The sequence below is a fragment of the Xyrauchen texanus genome, chromosome 30 (assembly GCF_025860055.1).
Source record: "Xyrauchen texanus isolate HMW12.3.18 chromosome 30, RBS_HiC_50CHRs, whole genome shotgun sequence".
NCBI lineage: Eukaryota > Metazoa > Chordata > Actinopteri > Cypriniformes > Catostomidae > Xyrauchen > Xyrauchen texanus.
The window spans coordinates 19971110-19992267 of NC_068305.1; the positions used below are offsets into that span (position 1 = coordinate 19971110).

General features: G+C 36.7%; 1 protein-coding gene across 1 annotated transcript in view; it reads left to right on the plus strand.

Moving 5' to 3' along the window:
* The window catches only part of clocka (clock circadian regulator a), a 90097-nt gene that overhangs the window by 40863 nt on the left and 28076 nt on the right, over positions 1-21158 (plus strand). Inside the window, exons 3-5 of the mRNA XM_052098754.1 lie at positions 10224-10358; positions 14906-15141; positions 15854-15946. Coding sequence (XP_051954714.1) covers positions 15927-15946 — 20 coding nt within the window. The 5' untranslated portion in view covers positions 10224-10358; positions 14906-15141; positions 15854-15926. The remainder of the gene's footprint in view (positions 1-10223; positions 10359-14905; positions 15142-15853; positions 15947-21158) is intronic.

The following is a 21158-nucleotide window of genomic DNA, read 5'->3' on the forward strand; positions in this document are numbered from 1 at the left end:
GTTAGACTACGGCCCTCCATTATAGAAAGGAAAAATTATGTGGCCCTCATAGAAAAAAGTTTGGGGACCCCTGTCTTAGTGTATTACCAACAGTAACCTTGGAAACGGTGGTCCCAGCTCTTTTCAGGTCATTGACCAGCTCCTCCCCTGTAGTTCTGGGCTGATTTCTCACCTTTCTTAGGATCATTGAGACCCCACAAGGTGAGATCTTGCATGGAGCCCCAGTCCAAGGGAGATTGACAGTCATGTTTAGCTTCTTCCATTTTCTAATGATTGCTCCAACAGTGGACCTTTTTTCACCAAGCTGCTTGGCAATTTCCCCGTAGCCCTTTCCAGCCTTGTGGAGGTGTACAATTTTGTCTCTAGTGTCTTTGGACAGCTCTTTGGTCTTGGCCATGTTTAGTAGTTGGATTCTTACTGATTGTATGGGCTGGACAGGTGTCTTTATGCAGCTAACGACCTCAAACAGGTGCATCTAATTTAGGATAATAAATGGAGTGGAGGTGGACATTTTAAAGGCAGACTAACAGGTCTTTGAGGGTCAGAATTCTAGCTGATAGACAGGTGTTCAAATACTTATTTGCAGCTGTATCATACAAATAAATAGTTAAAAAATCATACATTGTGATTTCTGGATTTTTTTTTTAGATTATGTCTCTCACAGTGGACATGCACCTACGATGACAATTTCAGACCCTCCATGATTTCCAAGTGGGAGAACTTGCAAAATAGCAGGGTGTTCAAATACTTATTTTCCTCACTGTATATATATATATACAGTGAGGAAAATAAGTATTTGAACACCCTGCTATTTGCAAGTTCTCCACTTGGAAATCATGGAGGGTCTGAATTGTCATTGTAGTGCATGTCCACTGTGAAGACATAATCTAAAAAAAATCCAGAAATCACAATATATGATTTTTAACTATTTATTTGTATGATGCAGCTGCAAATAAGTATTTGAACACCTGTCTATCAGCTAGAATTCTGACCCTCAAAGACCTGTTAGTCTGCCTTAAAATGTCCACCTCCACTCCATTTATTATCCTAAATTAGATGCACCTGTTTGAGGTCAGCTGCATAAAGACACCTGTCCACCCCATACAATCAGTAAGAATCCAACTACTAACATGGCTAAAACCAAAGAGCTGTCCAAAGACACTAGAGACAAATTGTACACCTCCACAAGGCTGGAAAGGGCTACGGAAATTGCCAAGCAGCTTGGTGCAAAAGGTCCACTGTTGAGCAATCATTAGAAAATGGAAGAAGCTAACATGACTGTCAATCTCCTCGGACTGGGGCTCCATGCATGATCTCACCTGTGGGGTCTCAATGATCCTAAGAAAGGTGAGAAATCAGCCCAGAACTACACGGAGGAGCTGGTCAATGACCTGAAAAGAGCTGGGACCACCGCTTCAAGGTTACTGTTGGTAATACACTAAGACGTCATGGTTTGAAATCATGCATGGCACGGAAGGTTCCCCTGCTTAAACCAGCACATGTCAAGGCCCGTCTTAAGTTTGCCAATGACCATTTGGATGATCCAGAGGAGTCATGGGAGAAAGTCATGTGGTCAGATGAGACCAAAATATAACTTTTTGGTCATAATTCCACTAACCGTGTTTGGAGGAAGAAGAATGAAGAACACCATCCCTACTGTGAAGCATGGGGGTGGTAGCATCATGCTTTGGGGGTCTTTTTCTGCACATGGGACAGGGCTGACTGCACTGTATTAAGGAGAGGATGACCGGGGCCATGTATTGCGAGACTTTGGGAAACAACCTCCTTCCCTCAGTTAGAGCATTGAAGATGGGTCGAGGCTGGGTCTTCCAACATGACAATGACCCGAGCGCACAGCCAGGATAACCAAGGAGTGGCTCTGTAAGAAGCATATCAAGGTTCTGGCATGGCCTAGCCAGTCTCCAGACCTAAACCAAATAGAGAATCTTTGGAGGGAGCTGAAACTCCGTGTTTCTCAGCGACAGCCCAGAAACCTGACTGATCTAGAGAAGATCTGTGTGGAGGAGTGGGCCAAAATCCCTCCTGCAGTGTGTGCAAACCTGGTGAAAAACTACAGGAAATGTTTGACCTCTGTAATTGCAAACAAAGGCTACTGTACCAAATATTAACATCGATTTTCTCAGGTGTTCAAATACTTATTTGCAGCTGTATCATACAAATAAATAGTTAAAAAATCATACATTGTGATTTCTGGATTTTTTTTTTAGATTATGTCTCTCACAGTGGACATGCACCTACGATGACAATTTCAGACCCCTCCATGATTTCTAAGTGGGAGAACCTACAAAATAGCAGGGTGTTCAAATACTTATTTTCCTCACTGTATATATAATTTTGTTATAGAAATTAGCATTTTCCATTTACTTTTTTATTTATTTTTATTTTACAAATTAGCGCAGCTACAGTATATTGCCAGTTTAATCCTCTAAAAATGATGTTGGAATCATGATAAAACTTGGGTCAGTGTGTGTGTGTGTGTGTGTTCTATCAAGATATCAAGAGTACAAAAGCTCATAGAACATAAATTGTATATTGGCTAATGCCTTATGTGTGTAACATTTAGTCATTGCTAAAATTCCTGTATCTGTAAAGCTATGTTTTCACATATTGCAGAGAAAAACCTTTACAACTAACTTTCAGACACACAACACATGCACTCATTAGCTCTCATAAAATACAGCCTAATGATTGAACACATTACTGTTTTTGTCCACTTGCCAGAAACAGTCAGTTGTTCTTGTTTACAAGCTTATACTTGGGTATTTCAATGGCCTATAAAAGGGAACGTAACCTATAAGGATGAGCCTAATGCTAGCAGTTACCATGACTTATCAGCTATTACACTGTATAAGCTAAAGTTATGGCACCAGTTCATTTTCACATGGCATCCATGAAGAAGCACAAGTGAGCATACCTAAATGCACCCACATGTTCCTTTTTGAGTTCAAATAAATTCACACGCAACTGCCTAAGATGGCTTCCGTATGTATTTATGCTGCCTCAATTGCTTCAGTTTCTTCATGTAATCCTACAGCAACTCAATGATGTTGAGATCCGTGTTCAGTGGGGGGTCAATACCATCTGTTGTAGGGCTCCTTGTTCTTTTTGTATTCTTTTTGCAAAAGGAATGTTTGGAAATGTAAAATGTGTATTTCCAATTGACACACCAAAGCAGAAATTTTAAAATAACCATCTTTGTACAAATGTTTTGAAACATCTAATGTGCCTAAGACTTTTGCACAGTACTATTTATTTCAGATTTAATTGGTTAGTCTCATTGAATGTTTCAAATCAAGGGTTTATAAACAAAGAAGCCCCCAAATATTATGAAGTAAATTTTTCAATAATCAACTGTATTGATATTGTAAAACTAGTAATAATTACTTTTAGCTATATTTTTCACATTCATATTTTTAATGGAAAATGAGACTGAATTATTTCTATTTGACCAAAATGCAAACTCAAAACGAGCTTAGAATAAACTTGTATAACTTGTTTAATTTGTGAGATTGTCTGCACAGATCCTCCACACAGCAAGGATTGCAAGCGTTTTTTTTTTTTTTTTTTTATAGAATGACAGAAACACACTGGAACCAAGATATACGATTGCCTTAAAGCTATTTTTACTCTACACAACTCCTTTGGATCTACAGTGAAGTAAAGCAGACCCACAGGTTCAGGACATGTTGTGAATAGCAAATAAATAAATAAATGAAGAGGAATGAGCAACAACTGAGTAAAAGACTGTGTCCCAATTTCAAATAGCAATAAACTAAACATAAAGAACAGCAGTATTATCATATTGTAAGAGACCCAGATATTTTATATCGGCATATCCCTGCTAATTTTCACCTCTACTGCAAGACATCACTGTGTCTGTTCTTGAGCTAAAGGAGAGACAAAAACGGATTTGTCTCAACAGCAAACAAATGTGATTGCACTTTGGTACATGGCGCCGGGAGGTGTGGTATTGGGTTTTTTATTGGATGAAAGCAGGTGGTTTTAAGTGGGCAGAGCTTTGGCAAAAGAAATCATGATCTGCAAAAGAAAAGTGTTTTCTGTCTCTCTCTCTCTCTTTCACACCCTCAGTTTGGTTCGATTGTCTTGTCACATGCATGTCTTGAGAACTGGTCACCTCTGCTGCACAAATCTCTTGAATCACTTCATAACCTTTTCTGTGTAAAGTTATAGCCAATTTATTACATTGCCAAACCAATGTAAAATCAACAAAAAAAAATCCCTAAAATGACAATTTAAACAATTGCACAGCTCAAATAATACAGGAGTTTTAACAGAATTAATGTAAGTGCGTTTATAAAATCAAAGGCTTAAAATGTCTGCCTTTTTTAAACCCTCCAAAAATTGGCCAAATTCACTTTCATTGCAAGTATCCCACTGTAACCTTGAGTTTTGCTTTTTTTAAGAAAATGAGGTACGAGTACAGGAATATTCCTTTAAATTAAGAGGCTGTAAATTAAGAGAGACGGAGTTGCAAACAAACACACTTCTGCAATGCTTCAATACAGCTGTGATCTGGCAATATTTAGCATTTAGATTGGGCTGTTAATCGATTAAAAGTGTTACCCAAATTAATTACGGGATATGCCGATTAATTCATCGAATTAATCACAATTTATAACATACAAAAACATTTGCTGAGAAGGGCCCTATAACAATAATTCAATATATAATGAGTTAATAATTAGAAATAGTTGTATTTGCATAATTATAAATATACATACCAAATGAATCCGTTAAATCGACAACCCTAATATAGATGCTTAGACCTCCTCCCAACTCCAAAACTCGATAATCAAAATCATCTCAGAGTTTCCCATTTATAATTATGACTTTAGGGTAGGAAACTTGTGTTCATGATAATTCCGTATGCTTAATGGAGCCTAGCTACATTCGCATTATCCATTTTTGTTTGTCTAACATCACAAAAATCGGACATACGATTTCAATAGGACTAAAGTGCTTACTTGACATTTTAAAAAGATTAATTTTTGTTTTGGTCAGACTGAAATAAAGCTTTTAAAGTGCATGCAAGCATACTGAATGTCACAAATGTTATTCCTTTTGATGAGCATTCAAGAAATGGTGCATACTGTTAAATATCTTACATTTCCCAGGTTAAAATTAAACAAATTTCAGACTGTCAGTGTGGTCTCAGACTTTTGGACCCCACTGTAGAAGACAAAATAACTCTTAAACCAAGACATTTTAATGAGCAGAATTGCTTCACTGGAGACAATTCATGGCAACATGAGGGAAAAATGAATCCTCTGTTTCTGTAACTCAAACATTCTAAACTCAACCATAAAAACATACATCTGCACATACATGACTATATACAAGGACTTCCTTTGTAGAGGGAATTCCTCAGAATAGGGGGTTCTTAGAAAAACATGAGAAGGGTACATTTGGAGGCAAGCTAGTGACCGTGGAGGAGGGAACAGAAATCTTTTCAGGTATGATGAAGGATAGACAATTTATTTTTGTTTACTGAGATAAGTAAAGAATTTAGCTAAAGATTAGACAAAAAGCAAAATGTAATCATGCAGTAGAAGGTACAAGAGAGAGAGGATAACAAGGCCTAAAGGGAAAAAATGAGAAGGGTGGCTTCTGAAAAACAAATTGGGGTGAAAAGGATAAAAGGAGATATTAAAGCAAAAGAATAAAAGAGCGAGGGGAAGGAAGGCAGTCCCCAGCACTTCCTGCAGAGTGCTTGTGGTGTTAGCAGTAGGCTGAGCAATGCTTTTGTAACCGTGATGTCAGTAGATGCTTCGCTGACCCAGTGACCTACTTTTGGTTCGCTGTTTCTTCACTTCCACTGTGACTTGATCACAACTCAACAGGCAGCCGCAGCTGCAGCCAATCACGTGGCTGCCTGAGTCACTACAGACTCTCTATCAGCAAATCAGTGAGCAACACCACAAATAACCAAGAGCCAATAAAGAGCAAAGCAAGACTTAAAAAGTATTTCACCCAATCGTAGGCGAGATGGGAGATCAGGTAGACACATAGTTAGCGTGAAAGAGTAAAAGATCAAGCAGGGAAGGAAAAATAAAAGAGAAGTGACTGAGTAAAACAGGCTCCACGGAAGTATTCATGAAACAGTCTTTGATCTCAAAGATCACAAGATCACAATGATGTCATTAGTTGGATATTGTGAAACATTTACCTATTCTGACAAAATCAGCCACACCAGATCTGCATAAAGCACTTGGTTAAAACCAGAAAATGCTTTCAACAATCAAATTATTCTCTCTCTCTCTCTCTCTCTCTCCACATGCTAACAAATTATGTTTCATTTCTCTCCCACACCCACAACAGATTTCCCGTTTCTCAGAATACTTTCACACAACTGTATTACTGACACAAAATCTTACTGGTACACAAACCTATGAATCCTCTAATACACAAACATGTTTACACTCACCCTAATCTTTTATTTGTTCTTACAAGATATTTAGTTATTCAAAGAGTCACAAATGAATGACACACAAACGTTACGAGACTGTGCCGTGTAATGGCACATTAGGATTCCATTCCACTGTCAGCTGTCGTCTTCAGTTTTGAAGGAATAAGAGTATGCTGTTATTTGTTCCATGGAAGACAAAATAAGCTTTTTTTTATTTTATTTTTTATTTTTCATTAGTTAAGATTATGCAGCTCTTGCTATACAACAACAGTTAATAGTTACCAGGGGCTGTCAATCTTCTAAGATACACACCATTAAAGCACTCATAAACGTAGTCCATATGACGCGTTATTTAATTTGATCTTCTGAAGCATATGATAGGTTGTATAAGAAACAGACCGAAATGTAGGTTGTTATTTACAGATTGACAAATTAGGGCTGGCCGACATGGCTACAAAAAAAATAAAAAATGTCAATGTATATTTTTATAATTATGTCTTTCTCTGAAATGGCTTAAAGTGATGTGATATTTTCTTATTCAGAGAAACCATAATTTCATCCATCAATTTCAAATGTCTAATTAATGAAGTAAAAATCTAATAAAAAAATAAGTTTTCCAGTGTTTCACTTAATGAACATTATTTTCATTGTCATTTATATGTGGCAATACACAATACAAAGTAATAGGTAAAACAAAAAACTAAAAATATTTACTTACATATATTTATACCAAAACATTTTTGTGAATGTTTTGCAAAATGTACAAGTTCACACACACATTTTTTTGTTTTAACCCATTTGGTTACCCAGTTATTATTATAATACAGAACTATTATTGTGGTACCCAATCAAGTTTATTTTTATAATATAATAATGAATTATTATTATTATTTTAGGATTAGATTTGTTTTATACAATATATATTATGTAATATTTACCTGCAACTGGAGCTTTTATTTTGACGGAAAGTGCAGTGTTTATTTGACCGTTCACAATGCTCCATCTCCTCCTTTTCTTTGGTGTCCGTCATTCTATTTGTATGATTAATTGTAGTGGTTATAAATGTTTAAAGTTGCATGAATGTGTGAGTCTGCTGTATTTTGCTTTCACAATGTGTGGGAAGTGCTCAGAAGGTTTCTGAAAACAATGTATCAAAAGCCAGTGCATGCACACAGAAAAGAGAGTCATCCATTCACTCTGAAATACATTACAATCATCGTGTTCATATTGTGATCAGAAGCGGCTCGCGACCACAGAAATAAGCGGGGCAGATCTTGCAATGAGCGCTATGGCTAATGTATAACCACTGTTTTTATTATTATTATTATTATAACAGAATAATTTTACCGTAAGTATTTCGAATCTACGTTTAAAAACCGTGAAATGTTTAATTTTCACATGGTAAAAATATTATGTATATGATATATTAATATATAAAGTGAGAGTTTTTCAGTGTAAGCCTATATCTTGTGCTTGAGTTGTTAGAGCAGCTGTTGCTATGGTTATGGACTGTGTTTGCGTAGTGATTGGCCAGGTGTCACAGACTGAACACGAACTGTCAATTCAAGAGACACTAGGGCTTTAATACACAAACTCCCAAATATAACAGGAATTCCATCTACCAGACTTGTATTCAACGAAAATGCGTCTTAACTCAGCTGTTTGGGAGCATCTGAATGACTTACCTAAGATGACAGATGGAAAACATGCAGACAGAAGTCATATATAGCCACACATCCTACACATGGGACAGGATGTTCCACAAACAACCTTCTAGTGAGGTTAATATTTTTAGCTCTGTTGCTTTTAAAAGGATGAATTGAGAGATTTAAGTATTTGTAATGTTTAAGTGCACTGACGGCGCACGGGATGTTTGTGTGCAGTTTCTATTGCGTCTTAAATCATCCTCATTATTTAAAGCATTGTGTGAGTACAAATTCACCGCATTCAACAATAAATGTCCATTTAGGCATTATTGGTCTTAAAATCATCTGCTTTAAGCAGTTTTCCCACTATTATGCATGTTCCACAGGTTTATTTGTAAGGTGTTGTGGACAGATTAAAGGACAGTACAACTATAAAGGAGTCTGTTGTTGATTCTTTATGGTGGGGTGTTTGACAGATTCTTTGAGACAGGAGTGTCTAAATTGCTGCCAAAGATAAAAATTTGCTAATGGCTGTGAACTACACGTTGCAGACCCACAATTGTACAGTTATGCATTTTTGAAAGCGCAGCGAGGATCACCCTGTGACTCCAAGCAATCTGGTTACATTAAAGTGCATCATTTTGCACCTGGGATGCAGATATGTGGTGTTGTGCCCTGACTGGAGGATGTCTTATTATATTCCTCCTATTTATTTATTGTGTATTTAGCAGTTTTCCTATTATATGGTAGCACTTAAAGTCCATATATCCCTTTAAAATGCATTCACTTTGTATTATGTTGTTGTGTAATAATTTTTGTTTGCAAATAATTGTAAACACAGTTAAACATGATTTTTCTCAGATGGTTATCTAACCTTCAAAATCTAACACAGCGGCATTCCTATTTGACAGACAGTTTTTCATCATAAGATACATACCATGCCTTATCACCTCTCCTTGTTTTTTGAGTTCCAAACTACTTTTTATATCTGGTCAATTTGCCTGAATTCACAGTAGAAACGAAACGCTGTTTCACACACGTTCATCTATAGAGCTCGCCTTGTTCGTAATCGGTCACACTGCTAGCGCGCACTAATACTAAATTTACCTTTGGTTTGGCACTACGTTTATGGGTAGGTTAATTTCTGCCCCAATGGGTCTCAATGAGGGCTCATTGCAGGGCCATATTTGACCACAGATTTTCATTGAAAAAAATTAAGGGTGCTGTGGAATTTGGGAGGGCATCAGATTATTTGCCTCACATGCACGTATATCTATATCAAGCATCGTGTAACTGAGGTTACGGCTTCATTACAACTTAAAAATCTAATAAAAATACTATGCCTGCTTTAAAATACATGTCAGCATTTTAAACCTATTTACTGGTTAACAAATGACATTATTAGCATTTTACAGAATGGATCTATGTTTTCAAGTGGACGAATATTTAGGTGGGGCTCTGCCCTACCTGCCCATATAGACGAGCCACGCATGATTGTGAATATTCAGTAAATTACCCAGCCCTGTTCCAGATTCAAAAAGGATGTTTCCTTTGTTGACACCAAAATGGCATTAGTTCAGTCAATTGTATTAACATAACATGACACCCTATTTTGATTTCTGAAAGCAAACACAGGCTAGATGCAATCATTTAGTTATATTGTGAATATTGTCACGACTGAAGAGCGTTGCAACACATATAAGAGAAAAAATAATGACATAAATTTCATTCTTGGGTGATTTATTTCCTTCCATCATGCCATTTTCACATCAAAGTGCCCATACATCTTCAAAGTCAAACTCTATGAATAATCTCTCATTGCAACACAATCTCAGTCATACATGCATCGCAAACTGTATCTGTAGTCTCAAGGTAACCAAACATGGCTTTTTCTGCTCCCTTTCTGTCCACATAAAAAAAAAAATTATACCGCAGAGTCTGCTTCTCATTTTTAATAAATTCATGCAAGGTGCCTACACATTCCCACTCTTTTTTTCCTTCTCTCACATAGACCAAGTCTCTGCAGGCTCACTGTGTGTGTGTGTGTGTGTGTGTGTGTGTGTGTGTGTGTGTGTGTGTGTGTGTGTGTGTGTGTGTGTGTGTGTGTGTGTGTGTGTGTTCTCTCTCAGATGTAGGTCAGTAAAGCTCTGAGGATGTGAGTCACTCCAGAGTGGATCTTCAGCGGTGCTCTGCACGCACGGAGATGCCGGCATGACAACGGTGCCCATCGGCAATGGCATAGCAACCACTCTCACCCAACCAGGGTAAAAATAGATGTGCTGAATTCCTCCATTGCAGAGTTTCCCTCTAACATTCACTTTCTCAGCATTTTCTTCATTACTCATGTGCTAATCTAAACAATTATCTGGAAAGCCTCTTCAACAGAGCAGTTTTTTGTGCAAAACCTACAGCAATCTGTAATAACACAATCAGCTAGATATTTCACAATTCTTTCACAAAACTATTGCATGGATACTTTGGATCCCTGTGTCAATATTTTTGTTCATATATAGTTTGAGTTCATTTCCTGCAGTTAAATCAGTGAAGCGCCAGGTCATCTAAAGTGCAAACTCATTTCTCATTGTGGTCTGAACTGCTTCTATGAGGTGTGTGTTGTACAGGACAAAAGTGAAGCAAACCAAGCAAGATATATTGAAACTATTCCCACAGGTTCAGACTCTCTCATGCTATTGCCACAGTTTTAATCACAAACAAATTATGATATTGTAATGCACATGTATAGCAATGTGTATAATATTGTAAGAAGTAAATGGGTTTTTTCTAAAAAATAAATAAATGTGTATATATATATATATATATATATATATATATATATATATGACAAAACCTAATATGGGAAAGCGTCCACACAAAAATCATGGCTAAAGCTCAGAAAAGTGCCTAGTATGTGAAATGAATACGGTCCAAGGTGAGGAATCCCTTATGCCAAAATCTGCAGCCCAGTGACTTCCTTCCTTGGGTATGAAATGAAGTAGTTTCCATTTATAGCTCTGCTGTCTTCTTCCCTTCATACAGTATTCGACAACACTTTTTTCTATTGAAATGTGCAAATGTTCTCTTCTAATGGCAGATGTATGTGCTACTGTATCTTCATTTTTAGTTCCCTTATGCTAGATAACATTGGTCAAACTGCAAACACACTGTGGCATACAAATTCTCCTTATCATCTAAAAGTGACTTTCCTTCCCATTTCCGTCTAAGGATGGAAAAGGAAAGGGATTTCTCGGAGCAATTCACATTTCCTATTCACAAGTTACACAAAGACATTTAGAAAAACTTAGCAAGTGCATTGATATTTCCTATTGGCATACAAATGTTATTTAAAATAACCATCTAAAGACAGATGTTTTTGTGAAACATCTAAGACTTTTGCAGAGTACTGCATATAAGAAAAATATGAAAGCAGATAAACTAACAGTTGTCAACCCCACCAGTCGACTAGCAGGTTTTTGGAAGACTAATCGACTAGCCTAGAGAAAATTGCACAGTAACATAATAAAACCTAGATGACATTTAAGGATGCTTGGAAGCACCTCTCTCTCTCGCTATTAAGGCTGAATATTGACAGTGTGCACAAAACATACTGATCCACAAACTGTAAATATATCATGTAAAATGTTTCCATAGCTGACTCTACATCAAACAGAAAGCTTTCATACTGAGAGCTTTCACAAGCATGTTGATATGGGTGTGGCGAGTGAAACGGTGATGATAGTGACAAAGCAAAAGTACCACTCCAGAGGAAAGCTGGGATTGCGTCTGTTGTTGAGTGTCAAACGCTCACACAGGGCGGGAGTGGGGATGACTGCACCACCGTTACCATGGCAATCGGTCTATAAGCAACCGCGGTCGACATTTAAAACTAGCCATGGCTTAGATGCACACACTGAGACATGCAGCAAAAACACTGCAACTGTTTGTACTGCCAATTTTAACCCAGTTTAATGTCACAACTTGCATTTGAACTACAAACCTAAAAGCCTATATTTAATGCAGGGAAATCATTCAATCACACACAGATACACACCCCACACACCCACACAATCTCAGGGGTACCATTGGATGCGTCTCAATCAGCTTCCTATTTCAGTAGTCAGGTCTCTGACCAAGGAGTCTGCCATTTCTAGGGCTGTCCCAATTGCAAAATCAAATCAGTGCACTGAAACATTCACTACCTAAAAATGTTGTTGATAATCAACTGCTGCGCTTGAATGTGGGACCTCGTTATTGTGTCACAGGTGATTGAGTCATAAGTGTCCCAATTTTTAGTGGACGAACACCCTTGCCAGTGTCCGAATTCGTGTTCACGATATACTGATTTACGACACAAGGAGCTCGGAGAAGCAAGATGAGACGCACCCATAGTGAACTGATGAGTTGGTTTAGAAGATTCCAGCAGTAAACACATCTATCTATTGAGTTCTCTCACATCCAAACAGTGGAGAGGGGCCAATGAGATGGGTGTGTTATTACACCGATTAGACACAACATTAAAACCACCTACATAATATTGTGTTGGTCCCCCTCGTGCCACCAAAACCGTGCCAACCCGCATCTCAGAATAGCATTCTGAGATGATATTCTTCTCACCACAAATTTACAGAGTGGATATCTGAGTTACAATAGACTTTGTCAGTTCAAAACAGTCTGGCCATTCTCTGTTGACCTCTCTCATCAACAAGGCATTTCCATCCGCAGAACTTCCACTCACTGGATGTTTTTTGTTTTTAGAAACATTCAGAGTAAATTCTAGAGACTGTTGTGTGTGAAAATCCCAGGAGATCAGCAGTTACTCAAACCACCCCGTCTGGCACCAACAATCATCCATGTGATTATCTAATCAGCCAATTGTGTATCAGCAGTGTAATGCATAAAATCATGCAGGTTACGGGTCAGGATCTTCAGTTAATGTTCACATCAACCAACAGAATGGGGAACATTTTTTGATCTCAGTGATTTGGACCATGTCATGATTGTTAAAATAACCATCTAAAGACAGATGTTTTTGTGAAACATCTAAGACTACATCTAACATCTAATGTCATGATTGTTGGTGCCAGATGGGCTGGTTTGAGTATTTCAAATATATCCTGGGATTTTCACGCACAACAGTCTCTAGAATGGAGATGCCCAAACTAGGGCAACTCTAGGATGACCTTTGATTTGGCCCACCTTGAAGTATATTACAAGAATAGAAAATTGCAGAGTAATGTTTTTTTTTTTCTTTTTTTTTTTTGTATAATGAAATTATAAAGGATGGAAAAATGGTCAACTTATTATTTTAATATAAAACAGTTTGCAAAGTCTGTAATTCGGTGAAGGGATTGCAGCTATTGCGCACGATTGTAATAATTTACGCAATTTACGCACACTTCTATTCACTTTACAGTGCAGCTGCAAATTAGTCTCTATATTAGTAAACCAAAGATACAGATGAACAAATCAATAAACTTGTTTTTGTATCAAACTGAAATTCCAGAAGCTGCGCAAATAAATCAGTTCTGTCACTCGCTCTCTCGCTCTCAGGCAGCTGTCAGTAGTGTCATGTGTGTGAGCGTGCAAAGTGAAAAAGTGCTTTGTCATATAGATACTGAACTTAAGATGTTACAGATGTAAACCTGTTAATTCAACATGTGTCCGTAAGAGAGCGACTTGATAAAACTATCATTCCTATTTATAATCAACAAAGCTGTTAACATTGCAAGCACGTGACAGCAAATGCCTTTCATATCTTGGCGCTCCCTCATTTATCATAATGCAGCACATTTGCAAGAAAGGGAGAAATTACAACAATACTTTGTGTAATGTTGAAGAGAAACACTTAAACACCTGTTATATCTCTCATCTCCATCACTAGTTCCAACTCTGGCTCTGGGCTAAAAAATACCCATGCAATCTGATATAGTTCCAAATTAATATATCCATCACGTTCTTCATTTGAATTTTCACTATACATTAATTGTTTCGTGTCATCTGTTGTGCAGATAGTGCCGAGTCAGTGGCAGATGCTCGCGCCAAAAACGCACCTAGACGGGCGCTCCACTTCACATGCTTCGCATCAGTTCGGTGTCGTGCTCACTAAAATTATCAAATGCTACAATGAAGTTAATAATAATATTAACAAAAATTATATATGGATATGTTAAAAAAGCCTTGATGTTAAATCAAATGTTATTAATGATACAATAATAATTTTACAGAACATCAGCATCGCTGACTAATGTTCATTGTTTTATTAAATTGGATTGAAGGAGTTCCAAAGTGTGTGTGTGTGTGTATGTATATATATATATATATATATATATTATATAAGCTCCACATTCCAAATCCACAGAAATGCTGACATCTACGGTGTCTGTGAATTTGTTTTGTGGGCTATTAATTTAATAGCCGAAATATGTGAATGACAAAAATATTTGTTTTAGTAACAATGCACTTTATGCAATACGTTCTTTTGGAAAATCTTTCAAACTGTGGTATTAGGGCAACAAAATAAAGGGGGGCTACTTTGAAGACATATATAATCTATAAGGTGGTTTGATTTGTTTTTTGATCTCTACAAAATTACAATTCTTCCTTTTGCTCTCCATGATAATAGGTTAACCTCAGGGCTGTGACCTTTCTCAAGCTTAGGTCACGTCTGTGAAAGTTCATTAGGTCAGAAAGAAGCCTTTTAAGTCACCAAATTGAGCTTGGCATGTCCCTGACCCACATGCATAGAAATTATGTAAAATGTGAAGTCCTACATACAGGACATTGATAACCAGTCCCCTCGTTCTGTTTTTCTTAGGAAGTGCATGGCTAGTGCTAACATGTGGTACCTCCAGTCTCACACTCGACGGAAAGCACCCACACCCCACAGGGACCCACAGCAGAATTTTAAACCTTGATCTTCAGGTCCTCTCAGAGACCCTATACTCAAAATCATCTATATTCACACACGCCTTCTATCTTGCCCGCTGACTGCCCTTACCCTACATCCTGTGGCAAGCTCCTCTTCCTTCCTTAGAGCAAGCATGGCTGGAGGTAAGTTTGCTATTGAACAGATCATTGAGTGGTGTTGTTTCCTCATGCAGCTTTTTTAATTATATTTACATTTAATAATTTTGCAGACACTTTTTTCCATTGCAACTTACAAATGAGGAAAAGGACCATCAATTTATCATACAGGAGTCAACAATATTAGACGTTTCTCAATATTGAATATCATAAACCACAGTATTAAAGCTAGAGCAGAAGTGTAAATGCTGGAAAGTACACAAAGGAGGAAAAAGACATTGGCTATGTTCAAAATGGAATGCGAGCTTACTAAAGTAATACTGTGCAGTATTTACTCTATACTGCCTACTATATTTAAAAAATAATAAGTGAAACAGTTGCCAATATTTCATTATAACTGACATTTTAAAGGGATAGTTCACCCAAACATTAATATTCTGACATAATTTACTCACCTCATGCCGTTTCAAACTTGTATGACTTTTTTCAGTGCAACACAAAAAATTATTGCCTGCAGAATGTTAGCCTTAGTCACCATTCACTTTCATTTAAACAGTTTTTTCCCCCATGCAGCAACAATGAATGGGGACTGAGGCTAAAAGTGTGTTCCATGGTAGAGTGTAAATAAATGATGACAGAACTCTTGGGAGAACTACTGTATCTCTTTAAACAAATGCATTTATTATTGCATGAATTAAATTCTGGGGTGCTTTTGCTCTTTTTTTGTTTTGTTACCCAGGTTAATGTACACATGTCTACCTCATACTTAAAGGTCCACTCTCTACAACTGCGACCCTGAACACACTACAAAAATGACCTCCAGCATAGATCGGTGAGTCCTCAATTGTCCCCATCTATTAATAATGGCCACAAGCTCTGCTAAATATTAGAATACAATGCAGCAGTCAAATAGGTTATAAACATCTCCACATTTTTTTCAGAGACATGTTTTGCTAAATGATCTTCAGTTTATTTGTAACCAACTGTCACTGAGAAACAAGAGTGTTCTTGTCCTCCGCCTCCATAAAAGCATCTTTTGCTCGACAACGTAACCATGGTTACAGTAACGGTGGAGACAGACTGTTCATATTAAACAGTCTTATTATCTATGATCATAAACAGCTATCCTTTTTTCTAACATGCAAATATGACACACCCATGGCCAGTTGCTATAGCGACAACAGTGAATTGTATGAAATTAAACATGCCCATCCTGACTGGCCTCATTACGCCTGGCTTCTTTCTAACTGGTCGGGCCTGTTGAGTGACAGTGATATGGGCCATTGTATGGCAGCGGCGTGGAATTTTTCTGGCTAATCAATCCCTGGATTACTGCCACACTGAACAGAGCTACATCTCCGCTTTCCTCTCTCAAAGGTTTCCAGGTGAAGTAACTGGAGACAGCACCTACAGTCGAGAACGAGGACTTAAAATCATCACCATATGGTGCTTGCACAATCTGGGTTTTCTTACAGTACCTTCTTAAAAAGTTTAGATCTCTTGAAGAGTCCTGTTAGTTTCTCATATCTGAAACTTACATCAACTTTAAGTGGCCATTCACACAGGACACGTTCAGTTGCATTCTAAAACATTTAGAGTAGAAGTTGTCTTTTTAACTTGACACAGCTTCTTATAGACCCCATGAAAATTGCTTGATGAGTGCAGTCTTCTTTCCAGGGTTAACATATTTCCTATTGAAACAGGACGTTATTTAATAGCTGATAGGCTAGTTATGTCACAACCATAAACCATGATTTGTTTCCATCTTGTCATTTGCAGGTTATTATTGGGAGGAATATTTCCCATTCTAGAGAGCCTTTGATTAGTCAAAAATCTGTCTAGTGCCAGAAAAGTCATAAATATTTTTGCATTGTTTTTCCCAGAAGAGAAAGACTATACATTTTAAATGTCTATATCCGCTTATGGTTTATTTTGCCAACTTTTAGGATTACACTAGCAAACAGTACTTTTGCATGTGTACAGTGACCAACTGTTAAAAAACTGATACAGATTTATGCCAATTAGAACAGCTATTTGCATTTGATTTTAATAATCTTTTTTTTTCATAAACAAACTTTATACTCTATTTGACAATAATAGTAAATATTTAAGTTTCATAATACTACTTGGTAACACTTTACAATAAGGTTCCATTCGGTAACATTAGTTATTGCATTAGATATCATGAAAAAAACAATTAACAGTAAAGGTGCATCCCAAACCGCACATTTCTGCACTATTCTATGCTATTTTGTAGTGCGAGTAGTACGATTACACTGAAAATGCAGCAAAAAGAAGTGTTCTTCTAAAGTACCCGGATGATGCACTTTTTCAACCGTCAAAGCGGATTGTGGAATTTTAGACACTTCATGCACTTGGCGCACGTGGCTTGCCATAGATGGCGGAAGGTGTGGAGTTACCTGGCTGCACTGCTGGTCTGACAAAACAGTTGTAAATAATGAAGAATGTAGCAGCTGGCAAAGCTTCAGTAGATACAGCACCTTACAAATGTGAGTTGAATGCTTTAACATCACCCCAAGCTAGCTATGTGAATATGTATGTTAAGATACAAGTGTAAAGCTAGAATTACTTTGGTTGAACTGATGTTGGCTAACCTGCTAAAGCTGGCGGTAACACATAATGTGCGTTTGAAACGTCACTTCCATCAGCTGTTAAACAACGTATGCTTCCATGTAGTAAAAAAACATTAAGTGCTCCATTTGAGGTGATAATACACTTTGAAAATTCTTACACTACATGGCTGAAAGCATAGTATATTTTAAAATAATAGTATATTTATATAATTTTTTTATTAATATTTGTTAATGTTAGTTAATAAAAATAAAATTATTCTTTGTTAGTTCATAGTGTATTAACTAATGTTAACAAATTCAACTTTTGATTTAAAAAAATGTTTTAGTATATGTTGAAAATAACATTGTCTAAGATGAATAAATGCTGTAAAAGTATTGTTCGTTTTTAGTTTATGTATGTACTTAATGTGCATCACATTCATTTTATTTGGTTGGACACAAGTTTTTAAAACATTAATCATATTTTAAAATTGTTTCACTGCTTCTTCTTTTTTAAAGAATGAATAATGTCACACTATATCAACACATATCTGACAGACATTGGCCAAGTCATAGTTTGCAAATCAAAGTCAGATCTTGCATCATGTTTCGGGATATCAAGTCAAGTTATTTCAAGATCTGAACACAAGTTCAAATATTACTAATAATATATATATATATATATATGACTGAAGAAAATCTTTAGAAATTAAGGAAAAATTTGTGGATATATAATTAGGATTAGCCTAACTTTTTTTGTACCCTAAAATCAACTGCATTATGAAGCTGTCATGCTGAACTAACTTGTTCTGACATGACGTTTCTTGTTGCCCCTCACACACACATATTTGGAACTTTCCAAATCTCTGTACCCAGCGACCATCTGACAGCAATTTGGACGAAGCTCTGTCTGTGATGGAATGACCCGTGAGACATTACCTCAAATTTGAGTCAACTCACAAGTAATTGTGATTGGCAAAATTTACTCTTATATATTCAAACATTAGCCACGTAAAGCAACAAGACGTCAATTTTTTAACCTGAGTTTAAGACGGGAGTCTCAAGTCCACATCTTTGATATCCACTGATAAACATTTCATTGATTATATCTAGGCCAAGTGTGTGCTTAACAATTCTGGGCTGCTTTTATATGTGCAAACAGACAAGTGTGCAGTGTGGGCATCACTTCTGACATGTGTTTTAATAGTGTTTACATGCACAATCTTAGACTGATTATGCTTAAAATCCCAACAAAATGTAGGTTCATGTAAATGCTTTAAACAGCGTTCTTTTATTGAGGTACGGTCATTAAGCAAAAACGATCAACACCCCTAGGTTTTTACCCATTACCCCAATTTCGCTTAGCATGTAAACACTTTCTGGCAAAAAAAAATATAAAAAATATTTCAAAATTAATTCAACATAAAAGTTATCAGCATTTTGTTGTAAATGTAAACACACTCATCAATGTTTATTGTAAAATATGTCACTTGTTGCACATTTTTTCCAGACTCCAAGGTGTGCTCTACTTTTACCATTCCTTACCATACTTTACATTTACACAATAACACCTCATCAAGTGTTCACTCAGGACACATTGTGCTTCAGTGTATGCTGTCTAGTTTGTGATCATTATTGCCCTCAGAAACAAGATTTCCGGAATCAATAGACATCTTTATTACATTGTTGTGGTGGCAATGTGTGCGTGTTTGCATTAAAGAGGAAAGAAAGATAGCAGTATAGTGACAAAGACCATTCTATCTCTTCGTACTCCGTCTCTCTCTCTCTCACACACAACACAAACACTGTTAAAGTTAATAATTAGTTATTCACAGTGTCTGCACATCCACTATGTGTGTGTCGGAGAGAGCAGCTTTGTAACACAAGTATTGCATTGTTTTCATTTGGATAAATGTCACTTGAGAGGTCTTTAGGGAAAGACTCATTTAGCTACATCTAATTGTTCATATTAGTGCTGTTTTGCATGATCAAAACAAGTGAGTCGTTATAGACCGTTAGATCATGTGCCCTGCAGATAACAGAAGAAAGTACCACAGTCTGAGTGTGGCATGACTAATGGTCATGTTTGTGTGGCTTCACAACAATTACATCCTTCTGTTCTCACTTTAATGCCATAGAAAATGTGTATTGTGCATGAGTGTGTCAAAGTGAGTCTCATAACTGTGCTGAGGGTCCATATAAATACACCAAGTTTAAGCTTAAAGGCAGGTGTGGAATGGGGTCATTCAGTGTCGTGATCCAGTACACACACTCTTATGCTGGCACCATGTCACGCACAAGGCTGTAGTGGAAGATCCAGTGACGCATTTTGCGGTAAATGACACTTGCCTGCGTCCCTTAAAATGCGACCAAAGCAGTCATTTGTAATTTCTACGTAATATGGTGCTTTTATAGCTCTGAGACAGACAAACATTTACTAGATTCATGTCATGTTAAAGATAAAATTATGTTAATTGATTAAAGACATTGACACACATAATTTGCCCATTTTGTTTAGCAATAAAAAAAATCCTATTTTTTTCCTATAAAATCTCATTCTAAAACATTCGACTCGTAGAGAAATTGAATAAATCAACAAACGATTTTTTAAATTTAACTCACTCCTAACCCAAACCTAACCAAAAAGTTTAAACCAGACCATAAACATAACCATGCTGGTAATAGGAAAATAACTTTTTTGTACAATGGAAGAAAGAAAAACAAAACGTGCTTTGAAACGAGATGAGGGAATTATAGTAGAGGTTATATTACAGGATAATGCATCAGTCATAATACTGCATAAATAAATGTGGAATGAGTTACCAGATTTGCTTACAGATGTTACCTTTTATAAAATAGTGTTTGATTAAAAGCTAGCTAAAAAGTAATGCCTGTTTTGTGTCGATTTTAAATTCTTATAGTTTTTTTAGTTTCTATAGAATAAAGGTTGTACCTGTTTGCACAAGCCAAGTCATACGGTATCTTGAGATTTGCCATTTATTATGTTTTCATAAGATTTTGTTGGATTTATCAAACCCATAATCTGGATTCACCCATTTTTGTTGCAAATTTTTTTATCCCCGATGTGAACTCGAAATGTGTAAAAGAGGTGGTTTAAACATTGGCTATTTTAAACTCTCTTTCTCTTAATTGTAATGTTTAAATTATGTTGCCTGATACTACCTCTTCAAGCAGGTTCAATTTTAGAGAGTATATTAAAATATATTTTTATTAGCCAGCCAAATCAGTTGATGTCAGTTGTATTTCTAAACTCACAGATAGAAATTTACATTCGCAGCATTTAAATCCAGCATATAATGTGACCATTTCAGAGCAGTGCTTTCTTATTTACTAACACTAACTTTGATGCAAATGGGGCAAACTCTAGATTGTTTATGTAAAAATGCTGGTAATGGACACCCAGTGACAAGCAAAATGCACATTCATTTAATTTCCCAGCCTGTTATATGT